Raw genomic sequence first — 12,189 nt, 5'->3', positions numbered from 1 at the left:
TACCAAACAAGCATTTTCAAATCACTGGCTGCATTCACATTTTGTACTGTAAAATTATAATCTAGTCCATCTTAATTTTTGCTCAGTATATAACGTGAACTGAACAACTGTGGTCTGTAAACCATGGTTTGTGCCTAGAGTTGTATAAATCAGGCTACTGTAATTTCTTTAAAAATAAGGTCTAAAATCATGGCTTAGCATAATGAGGTCCAATCAACTGAAAAATGTTCCTAGTCTTCTGTTACTGTGAGCCAAAAACAATTCCTATCTCATTTTACAAGCCTCTAAGTATTCTCTTCAAACTGCTGGTTGCCAAATATCAGCTATATTGATCTGAGCTTTATGGGAATGTTTCTTCTGCTTTTCTGAGTTTCTTTCCACATACTTATGATGCCCACATATAGCAGCTTTTCTGCTTAGCAAAATGCATCATTGACAGGTTCTTCAATTTTGAACAGCAGTCACTACTGTATTGAAGTCACTTTTGTGCAAATGAATCCATGTGAGAAACAATACTAATTATAATTTCATTTTAAGGAATTTTCTACATGTATGTAAAACCATGTTTCCTAATTGGAATAAAAACTTTAAAGGTAGAGTAAAATTTCAGAAAGCTACATTTTGAGATAGCAGATTAGGTGTTGTTGCTAGATTAATATGAAAATATTTAGGTACACCTCTCTCCTGCACTTTATTCCTGTGTCCTCTAGGCCATGATTATCAATCTTGGCAACTTTAAGATGTGTAAACTTCAACTCCCAGAATTCCTGAAGTTCACATTTCTTAAAGTTGCTCTAGGCCAGGGGTAGGCAACTTTGGCTCTTTTACGACTCGTGGACTTCAACTCCCAGAATTCCTGAGCCAGCATGGCTCAGCTTGGAAACCTCTCCCTTTCCCCTCAGTGTGGCTGGCTTAAGAATTCTGGGAGTTGAAGTCCACGAGTCATAAAAGAGCCACGGTTGCCTACCCCTGCTCTAGGCAATATAACCTCTTTCTTCTCAAATCAGGTCGACAATATCTAGTTTATACAATATAACTATTTCAACAGTTGCTGCTGTTCTTTAATGGGGCAGAAAAACCTCAGAAAATTTTGACACCACATAAGTGAGTTATTTGATTAAAGTGCACCAATAGTTTACATCCAACATGTCTGAATACAAAGGATAAATTTGTAAATATTGCTTTTTAACTTGCTGTACTCATTGCAACTTCTAGCAGATCAACTTGAAATTTGGCACAATTGCACTCTTAACTCATCAGTCTAGGAAGTGTCACTTTTATAAGTGACACCCTTTTGAAATGTAAATTATGACTAATTAATGAATGTAGAAAGTGTAACTGTTTTCCCTATCATTCTTACACTACAGTATTTATCTTCCCACTTGTTCATACACATATGCAGTTATCTTCCATAAGCTTCCAAAGAAGCAATTAACAAATTATGAATACTAGATGATTAGGGGTGAGAACTTGGTGTAGTGGTTAGGAGACTGTGATCTCTAATTCTGCCTTAGGCACCAAAGCAGCTGGGTAACTTTGGATGAGTCATACCCTATTAGCCCTAGGAAGCAGGCAATGGCAAACCATTTCCAAAATCTTGCCAAGGGAACTGCAGAAACCTGTCCAGGTAGTCACCATGAGTCACCCATGACTTGATGGCACGCACATAACAAAAAGATGATAATCAACAGTAGCTTGTAGTTATGGAGGTGCTTGCCCTAGTTCCCTCATAATTATTATTAGGTATACGCATAATCATTGCTTCGTATTTTAATCTGTGTGAGTAGATGTCTCTCAAAAGGTGAGCTTGCTTCCTTGATGAAAATGCTTTAGGAAGGTATATTTAGCACACTTTCTGGTTGGAATAACACAATGTCTATTTATATCCAGTCCATTTGTATCCTCTCCCAAAGCACAATTTATATATCATTTTCCCAGCAGACCTCTGAAGTTCTCTCATGACATTTGAGCAGTATTTTAAAAATAGTTTGAAAAATATACCAATGGGATTTTTATCTGTAGAACTCTGCTGAATTTATTTCAGTCTGAACTGGAAGCTGAGAGCTGAATACATGGTATTTGCAATATACATATCAACATTTATTCATTTTTGAGGCTTAGATATGAAAAAGAGACATCTGCATTTTTACATATTTATTGTATATGGTAAGAGTAGCATCTTCATTCCAATTAAAATTTAGTAATACCACTCATCTGTACCAATGCACATGTACTGAGAGACTCAACATTGGCTTTTAAAGTCCCAAGATTACATGTCAAAACCAAGCTTTCTTACATGTTAGAATAAAAAACAAAAACAAAAATGAAGTACTATAGCAGTATTTGGCAAGTGTGGACAATTCTTTAAAAGTAGCTAAAGGTCTACATCAATTAACTTTTTTCCTGAAAAATAACACTAGTCAATGGAAGTAATTCACAGCAGGTTTTTTTAAAAAAAAAACCAACCAAAACTGTATCTGGATTATGGACACAGTAAGCTGATTTTACTAACATCAAGTGCTATAATGGTACTTATACTAACCCTATCTTTACTGAATACAATGTTCATTAAAATCTGTTATGATCCAGAATGTGCCCTTACTGAGCAAAGCAGAAAAAGATCAGCCAACCTCTGCATTTACTTACAAATACATTGCAGAAAACACAGAGTTTGTCCTTTGTACACCTATATATCTGTCATTCACTTGAACCTAGTCTGCTATTGACCACTTTACACACACACACACACAAAAACTGGAAGAAAAAAAATGAACAAAAGATTACACTAATAATGCTCTAGTTACTTTGCCAATATACAATTGTCAATTGTCAAGGGAAAAGGAATGTAACAGAACAGGTATGAAGGAAGGTTTTGCAGACTTTTATTTTGTGCATGTTTGTCAGATGAAAAAGGTAATGTCTACAGCGTCTTTGGTGCCCATCAGCATACAAAAATGTAAAAGACTATTAACAAATAAAAACAAGCTCAACCTAAAGAAGTATTTCCAAGGTTAGTGCATATCATGACAATTCTGCTTATGAACACAGAAATCACTGCAGAAATAAATAGAATGTCTTGTAAAAAGCAGCAATTTCATATTTTTTTTGTAAACTTTTGTTTTTACAATACAGCACTGTTCAAAATAAAATCCAAAAAGGACTGGAGTTTATCATTGTGGCCAAGAGTTTTTGTACCTCCTCAGCTGTCTTGGTCCAGTTAATCCTTTTTTCTTTACCCCCTTTTTTTTCGCTTCAAGTCCAATATGCAGCAGTCTTATAAAAGGTGCTTGGTTAGTTCATCTAACTGTGAAGTGGCAAATTATAAAATTTCTTTCCTGCTCTCAAACACATATGGGTAGATCTGTTCCACTGCAGTGGCAACAGCCTTTACATTTGGCCCTACAAATAAACAGGGGAAAAAAGGATCAGAAGAGACACAGAAACAAACCTTTGAAACCCCTAAACTTTATTAGTGGAACTTAATACTTACAACAATTTTGCTCTCCAATATTCTAAAGGCGAACAATTCCAACACTACTGAAGCAGAAAATAAAACTAGCCTGAAAACATTAAATTATACATCACACACATCCACCTGCATCCTAGATGGATCTTCACTCTTCTCACACTGAAGACTAGCTGTACCATAGACTCAGAAGAAAAAAGTGCAAATTCAGCAACTGATTTCCCAAAATTTGCTACTTGCGCTTTATATTGTTACCAATTACCTGTTATCATCAACGGCCACCCAACACTCCAACTCAAATTAGACCTTAATATAACTATTTATCTTATTTTTCTTCAATTATAAGTCCAGAAAATCTTCACTGGGATCCCAACATGTAAGAATCAAAGTCTTATTTCTTCTCTCCTCAGCAAGACTGAACAAAATTGTTATTTCCCCAAGAGTTGCTAAAATATAAAAAGAAGAATGTTCCCATTGATAGAATGGGATATTTATTCTTAAAGTGTATAAGTCACAAGCAGAAAGAAAGGGAGATGTAAGCCTTCTTCCATCATATGCTACATTCCTGATTTAAAAAAAAATAATTCTCCACATGCTTGTAATTAAGTTGGATTTGTAACTAAACTACTTCCTATGAAATAAGAAGCCAGTTCTTTGTCAAATTAATTTATGGATGGACTACTGAATTTATTACAATTTACAAAAATGACCATACAGAATCTACACATAAACACAAATTGTTTAAAAACAAGAATATGGCCATTCATGTATTCTTTTCTAGTACTGCCTTCTATGGACTTTCTTATAGTCCTTCAGGCTACAATGGCTATTTCTGCATCTATTAATGATTCATGAGGTATTGAGGAGTCTACCATCATAGTATTGTTGTATTCTACCAAATAAACAGTTACTCCATATTTTTATAGCCTATTCTCAGGATACTTGAAAGTGTAACTCTCTAGTTTTGTTTTTGCCAACCACAGAGTCCATAAATAATCTACAGTTTTGCTTATATAAAGTCCCTTTACTTTCTCTCTTTTTTTAAATGTTCTCTACCTAGGCATAAGCAAGAGATCTGAATTTTAGTTAAGACTGTATTGTCCGAGAAGTGAGAAAGAAGTAATTGGGGATTAATCCAATCTACAAACTTCTGCCTTGGAATTAGAGCTAGCGTTTATAAAAACACTGGACCTGTTTTTAGCTGGTATTCCCAACCATTCCACTCCAACACTAGATATGTTTAACATCTTGCCGAGCAAAGAATTCTATTAAACTCAGAATTTTGCAAATTCTTTGTACCACATTATTTGGTCTTTATAAAGGTAGCATCCACTAAAAACTTTTGTTATTGTTTTCATGGTTATACAGCTATCTTTAATTACCTGAGGTCCCATTGTTAAGATATTTATTCACAAAAATGAATTAAGTACCTGTAACTGTGATACTTCCTGTTGAAAAAATCTGTAAAGTAGCTCTAAGTGTTTTTATTCTGTAGCACACTGCAGGATGAAGCTCTGGTTCATAACTAGGAAATAAATAGATGAAATATATTTCAAAAATAAATCCCAATAGAAAAACATAAATAATTTTAATTTGTTCTATTCAAATTAAAACAATTTCAATTTGTATAGTACAATTATACTGGACTATACCTGGCATGGGGTCGGTTGTTTTTTGTAAATTCTGGCAATCTGACTTCAAACGGCATGTTGCATACTGCTAAAACATTGACAACTTTAAAATCTGTAAAAATCACCTTTTTGAAGGAGAAAGAACACATGGAGATAGAAGTATTAGAAAACTTTTAAAACTTAATAAAGGGATTTTATACATTTTTGTCTCATTTCAAAGAAGCCACCAGTTGTTTCCTATAACTATGGCTAGAATGTACTTTTCAGCATAAGACCTTTTTGGAAAATGAAGTTAACATATTTTAGTCCACAGAAAATTATTTCAGTAGTCAAGTTCATATAATTCAATTACGTTGCTGCAATGGCAATCAAGAATTACTAATGTTCCTGAAAACTGAGAAATATTCTGTAATTGTCCTTTTAATCATATTCCTGTTTCACAGCAAACAAATCTTCACTGAAATTGCCATTGCTATCTTTTAAAAAACATTCTATTTTCCCATTTTGCTTTTAGAAGTATTTAATTTACCTTGGCTAAAAAGAATTAAGAAACCAAGCTATTCAAAAGATAGCTGAATCACTTGAAAGCAGTTTTTGCCAGGAGCCATATGGAGTAAAGTGGCATTAACCAAGTCCCTAAAATTCACGTGTATCAGTTATTCTAATTATTAGTAGAAAGGACCATTCCAGAATACTGTAAACACAAAATATAACTCCTATCCATTTATTCCTATATATGAGGGTGGGGGAATGTCACATGTATGAGATACTGCATCTGCAGAGTATCATTTACATCAGTGTTTCTCAATCTCACCAACTTTAAGTTATGTGGACTTCCACTCCCAAAATTCCCTCAGCTAGCATGGGAGTTGAAGTCCACACATCTTAAAGTTGCTGTGATTGAGAAACATTTATTTAGATTATTTTTTAAGACAAGCTACATTGTCAGAAGTACCCCCACGTTCTACTGCACTGTTTGGGAAAGAATTCATTTTGCTTCTTAAAACATATACACATGCACAATCCTGTACCCACACATACCGTGCAACTGAAGTCTGAATACTATGATTAAGTTCTATTAACGAGGCTTTCACCTTCTTTGAATTATATGTCAAATTGAACACATTATTTTACTGCAAAATACCTCTTTCCCTTTAATAAACTACTTATTTATATTTGGATTTATAATTGGCAAAGTCAGTATTGGTAGCTGACAAAACACTGTATTATGGATGTGTTAGCAAAGTAATAATATACAAACCAGCAAAGACACAGGGAACATAAGAGGTGGGAGAAGACTTGCTCTTAGTATTGGGTTTTTGCAGGAAATGCATGTAGAGCTGTGTTCCTTCAATTCGTTTTGTATTCTGTTCCTTACAAAAGAACCTGTTTTGTAGTAAAGGGTCTAAGCATTTTTTGCAATGACTCAGCTGATGAGAGAAACTCTCCTTTACAAAGAAATTGATGAAAAGAAAAACAGTTTTTGACTCCATTCTGTTTTGTGATGTTTTGCCTGGAACACACAGGATTCATCAGCGAGGGAAAGGTTATAATTGCTAGTAGTGAGTATAGTCAGCTGACTTTCTAGAAACCAATCCAATAAGAAAATCTTTGAATGAGAACAAAAAGATAGACGTCACAACTGACTAATAAATCAAAATATATTTATTTCAATAAAAAAAAATTACCTGAAAACCTAGTTTCTGCAGACTACGGGCTAGTCGTCTGGCACCAAATTTTGCTTCTTCTTCACTAGAGTTCAAAACAAACATACAAACAACTAGTTAAGGGATTGTGCAATTAAGCATTACTAACACATAAACGATTTCATTAAAAAGCAATAAAAATATAGATTAAGTATACCTTGTAGCTCCTGTGCAAATTACTTTCCCTGAGGACCAAATTGTTGCTGTAATCCTGGGTTTCCTAAGCTTCATTAATACTTTCTGAAATCAATCAGGGGAAAAAATAAATTGGAAAAACCTAAAAAAAAATCTAAATCCTATCATTTAGAAAGATTCAACATAAAGTTTCACTTCTGAAGTACTCTACACTGGAGGGAAAACTAAAATTCTTACTAGCACATAGTTCTGTTGTTTTTTAAACATATTATGATAAAACTAACTCAAACTAAAAAGGGCTAGCTGCAGAAGAAAAATATAATTTCTTCAAAAGGTTTAGGAGTTTGGGCATTGTCCCTGAAGATGCCCTGGATCGACCCAAGGAAGAGGAGGAGCAGTAGCTTTAATACTAGGAACTGGTTAACAGTTTAATTACTGCAAGTTTAATTGAACTTGTAAATGTACTAATAAAAAGTACACCTCAGACATCATTTATTCCAACTACCCTTTGATATTTTAATTTCCATATTCTACAGAAAGTTTAAACCATCTTTAAAATAAACCTTAGTACATTCAAGCTATATTAGCATTTCATGCTACTTTCTCAGTTGCTGAATCAATAATACAATTTATGTCTTTACTACTGACACATTGTAAAATTATTTTCCATCATCAAAATAAACTATCTAAAATGTTTTGTTGTGTTTTGAGTTTTCAATAATACATGAGAACTCTAAAATTAAAATGTTACTTACCCCAACGTCACGCTTGTATATCACATTTGCTCCCTCCAAAGCAATCTTTCTCAAATTTAAATGACATCTTGTTCGGAAGACACAGACTACATTTGTGATTAAAATATCCAATGCAACATCACTGTCTGCATCCATTGGGATGATTTAAAACACAGATTCCCAGCACCATACCATGAAAGATCACATCCTGAGGGTAAGAGACATTAGTTAAACTGATATCTATCAAAAAGTATATCCAAAAAGTATATCAGTATGTTTTCACTCCCAAAAAGATACACACACACAGGTTTGATCTAAGGACATTGATATCCATGCAAAGATATTAAAGTGATTGATTATTTTTAGCCAACCAAAGTTGTTAAACATACCATCTGCAAAATGCACTACATAGAATACTTTCAAACAAGTTAGCTCTGAAATTGTTTTATTTATAATTTCCCAGAGCTTTTTCAATCTTTTTATTACAATTGTTTGAAATTAATATTACTTCACTGATATTTTCCTTTCATTAATTTAATACATTTTTGAAAAAGTGTAATTTATTCCTAGTAATACCTTGCTAAACATAATGTTCATAACCAAATTGTTTTCTGTATTAATTAACCGTAAACCTATTTTCAAAATTCTGGAAAAGAGGTTTTGTTTGCTTCAGATTCACCTTTTATTTATACTCATACAAATTTTTTCAGGATGTATCATCACCAGTCTTAAAACACTTTTCCTGCATAAGACAAACACGATCCTTAGTTATTTAGACTAAGGGAATTACAATCCTGAATTTGTACTATTTCCAAGTCATAAGAATCTAAGAAACAGAAACCTAGCTGAATTGTGAGAAACACATTGTGACATTCAGCACTTCTATGCAACATGAAATATATTCAATCAAAGTGTAAAATGTACATTTTTGCTCTTTTATGCAGAAGAAATTGTGCCACTTCATTTGGACTTAATTGGAGCTTCATACGGGATGGCATCATGCCCAAAGTTACTGCATAGAAATGGATGAGATCTACTAATCAAGTTATCATTGAAAAATCTAAAAGCATTCCAAAATGAACACATTCTTTAAAGTTATCCTACTTCAATTTAATTTCTAACTATTATTTTCAGCCATCTGTCTAAACATAAGTCTGAAGTATCTGAATTAGGGATATCTTCAACCCATTCCTTAACTAGCTCACCTTAAATTATGAACAAGAGTGAAAAATGAATATTATATGAATTTTTGAAATCCAATACCTATCACCCTTAGCCAATGCTAAGGAACAACAGGATTTGCAATTCAGTAACAACTGATAGTTCTCACACTATTCACACCTTTTTTTTAGCTCAAAAATTTTATTTCAGACTAAGAAAGAGACCATCTGGTAGTTCAAGATAGCAGCTGGGAAACTGAGAGGAAAAAAAAATAATATAAATCTTTTACTGGAGGAAAGGATAATACAGGAAACCTATACAAGTTCTGGATACCATTTCCTGAAAGTGCTTTCTGCAAGTTAGCTAGCAGCTGTCCACTAAAAATAATTCATTTCCCACCAAATAGTGATTTCTTTATTCCTCTGTTCAGATATGTGTGTACATATACACAACTTGTTTCTTAATTATACACTCACTGATTCATAAAAAATACTTCTGCATTTTTTCCTCTAGGATGCTATCATAAATTTCAGAATTGCAGGTAGAAAAAGAGGCATGTAATAAGATCTAGTAAGATTCAAAGGGCTGGATGTTCTGTAATATACTCAAAGTTCATCTACAATATTACCCCATCCTCCAATTAAGAATATTCATCCCAGTTACTTTTTAATCATTTTTAAGACTTGCATATTAGTTATATATTCTAAAGGAACCAATTCCTTCTTTTGATGATTGGCATGCATTTCAGCTTAAGAACTAACTGATTATATGAATTTCACTCCATTGGAGTGTTTTAAATTTGCCACTATTTTGATAGTGGCAAAATAGAATTCACTTGTTTTGTCCTATTGTTATCACTGCAAGGTCCAATATTCAAGGAGTAGTACAGGACAAAAGAAGTTGTATAAACTCCTCTCCACATAGTATCTCAAGGCCAGCAAGGCCAGCAAGATTTGTTGTATATTCGCCTCATCTAGCTCTAAATTTTAATATTGCTGTACAGAGATGATAACAAGAGTTCAAGACATGGTTAACAAAATGCAAGCCATCCAATGAGAGGCATTTATTTCAATTTTACAATGTTATTTGAGGGAGAAGTTATTTGAAAGATATAAATTTGACTGTACACATCCCAATTCCAGAATACCTCAAGCCTTGCCTATTTGAATAGAAAGCATGTAGCGGAAGATGACTGATATTGGACAGAAAGTTTCTTTCATTCTAAGAGAGACCCAATAATAATTAAAGTAGAGCTCCTAAAAATGGGGATCCTACATTTGTGAATTTACATATTTGTAAATATGTGTTTTCACAGAGCACCTTTACTGCTTTACCTGACTGTCTTCTAGAATATGACAACTTTTATTAACCTGAAACTAATTTAAATTCATTCTATTTTTCTCATCCTGTTCTATGGACTTCAGATTCAGTTGTTGGTGGATTTTCTAAGATGGGGGGTGGCAGTAGAGAAGATATTCGTTTGCATTTTAACTTCAATTATGCTTTTTTGAGGGGTTATTTTTTTGAGTATTATTTTAATACAATTAATAATCTGCTTTTCAATATACTTTGTTAGAAACAAAGGAGTTAAAAACAAGTTAACAATAACAGTGGGCAGACAGATAGTTGCAGTGGCCTAATAAACATGACTAAAGTATAAAACAGGAATCAAAATTCACTATTCAGACTTCTAAAATGCTACAGCAAACAGAAAAAATAATCCCAAATGCAACAAATATCTGGTTTTGCAATCAAAAAGCCTGTCTCAGATGGCAATGGAACTCAAAAGTCAACTGAGGAAAGTTATGGGATGCAAGAAACTCTACCTATTGAACAATGTGTTGGTACAGAACAAATGTAGTTACTTAAGTGATGAGTTGGTTTCTATCAATCCAGGGAACCTAACAGCTGTATTTTCTATAAACTGGAATTTCTTTAGAAGAGGTCCCACGTATAACATATTATAATAGAGCAGTCTCAAGTTACTGCAATGTGGATAGCTATATCCAGGCTCTATTTAAGGATTTCACTTAGAAAAAAGCCTGTCTGATTCACAGTATTATGAAGCCATTCGCCCCAGTGACAAAATATAAATCTGGGCCTCTGTAGAGGCAATCATAATGAGGAACAAAACTGGATCTCTGCACGGATCCATTTCACTTTCTGACTCCGGGAGAGGTCACAGAGCGTAGCACTGGATTATGAGAAAGAACAGCAAGGGTGAAAAGGTAGGGCCTTCAGCTTATTTACTTTTTGTATTAACGTGAGTCACTGAGGTTGCCAGGAAACAGAGAAGTGCCTGCGGAGGACGCCGTTTCCTCCTCCTCCTCCTGCTGCTGCTGCTGGCTGTTTCCCAGGGAGGACGAATAAGGCAGCCATTCCCAACCCGTTACCGTCCAGATTTCTTGGGCTACAATGCTCATTCTCGCCCTTGCGAGCCTGGCCGTTACCCAAGGACACACACTGCGTTGGGGAAGGCTGGCTTATGGCGTTGCATTCCCGCTCGGGTTAATGCGGGGAGCCGAAACGGGAAGAAAGATGGAGAAAGCCGGAGCAGATGCGGAGGGAAGGGGAGGAGGGAGAACAAGAAACGTAGCAACCCCCTTTGCACCCAACCAACTCTTCGGTCCTTTCTGGGCGCGGAAGCCTTCCTTCTTTCCTTCCTTCCTTCCTTCCTTCCTTCTCCCACCTCTTTAGCTCTTCCTCCATCTCAAGATGCCAGACGGAAAGGGGGAAAAAAGACCCACCCCAGCACTTCTTCCCCCGCTTCCCCGTAGGCTCGCGTGCAACGGTTCGCGGCACGAAGACCGTTAGTGACGTACAGCCCGACGGTCTTTTCGCCTCCTCTTGCCCAACGGCTTCCCACAAGAACCGGGCCGCTAAGCGACCCACAGTCGTTCGGCCGCCGCCGCCGCCGCCGCTTCTCCTGACGGTTCCGGGTTTCCAGGCCGCCGAATCTCCGCGACACAATAAAACATCACAAAGCGCGCGAACACCATAGACAGCACGCCCATCTCCGCTGCCTAGAGCGGCAGCCGGATACAATCGGTTCTTCCGGTTAAGGTCACTGTTGTAATTCCATGTTTCTTCGAGAGCCCGAAGGTTCCAATGCAAATCAAGAAGGGGCGTGGTCAGGGGGAGCAATCACGTTCCTCCCGCCCTCGGGGCTTTCCCGACTGATTTCTTAAGCAAGCGGACGTAGCTGAAGGCTAATAATAATTTAACAAGTGGCTGTCGCTAGATGACAGTAGAATTCAAGCGTTTTAGATATGCTGTCTGCCATTTAGTACTTATCCCAAGTATTTAATATAGCTCTCCTGGAATTAGGGAGCAATATTTTCCTTCCTTCCTTCCTT

At 35.5% G+C, this 12,189-nt stretch overlaps 1 protein-coding gene across 10 annotated transcripts; it reads right to left on the bottom strand.

Annotated features, from left to right (window-relative positions):
- Positions 1-2,141: 2,141 nt before the first annotated feature.
- TBPL1 (TATA-box binding protein like 1) lies at positions 2,142-11,823 on the bottom strand. Of its 10 annotated transcripts, none has more exons than XM_083374653.1 (8): positions 11,581-11,813; positions 7,694-7,880; positions 6,961-7,043; positions 6,786-6,849; positions 5,119-5,222; positions 4,897-4,991; positions 3,491-3,537; positions 2,142-3,399 (listed from the first exon to the last, which is right to left on the bottom strand). In XM_083374653.1, exons 2-8 carry the CDS (start codon positions 7,826-7,828, stop codon positions 3,388-3,390), a joined length of 540 nt encoding a protein of 179 aa, XP_083230779.1. In that variant the 5' UTR covers positions 7,829-7,880; positions 11,581-11,813; the 3' UTR covers positions 2,142-3,387. The 10 variants fall into 10 exon arrangements, with proteins under 10 accessions (XP_083230779.1, XP_083230771.1, XP_083230773.1 ...); XM_083374645.1 differs by having other exon boundaries at positions 3,491-3,534; XM_083374647.1 differs by lacking the exon at positions 3,491-3,537 and adding an exon at positions 8,352-8,414 and having other exon boundaries at positions 11,656-11,813.
- Between the last annotated feature and the right edge of the window lie 366 nt (positions 11,824-12,189).

The sequence above is a fragment of the Vipera ursinii genome (genome assembly GCF_947247035.1).
Source record: "Vipera ursinii genome assembly, chromosome: 1".
Lineage (NCBI taxonomy): Eukaryota > Metazoa > Chordata > Lepidosauria > Squamata > Viperidae > Vipera > Vipera ursinii.
This window is presented reverse-complemented; position numbering and strand designations above follow the sequence as displayed.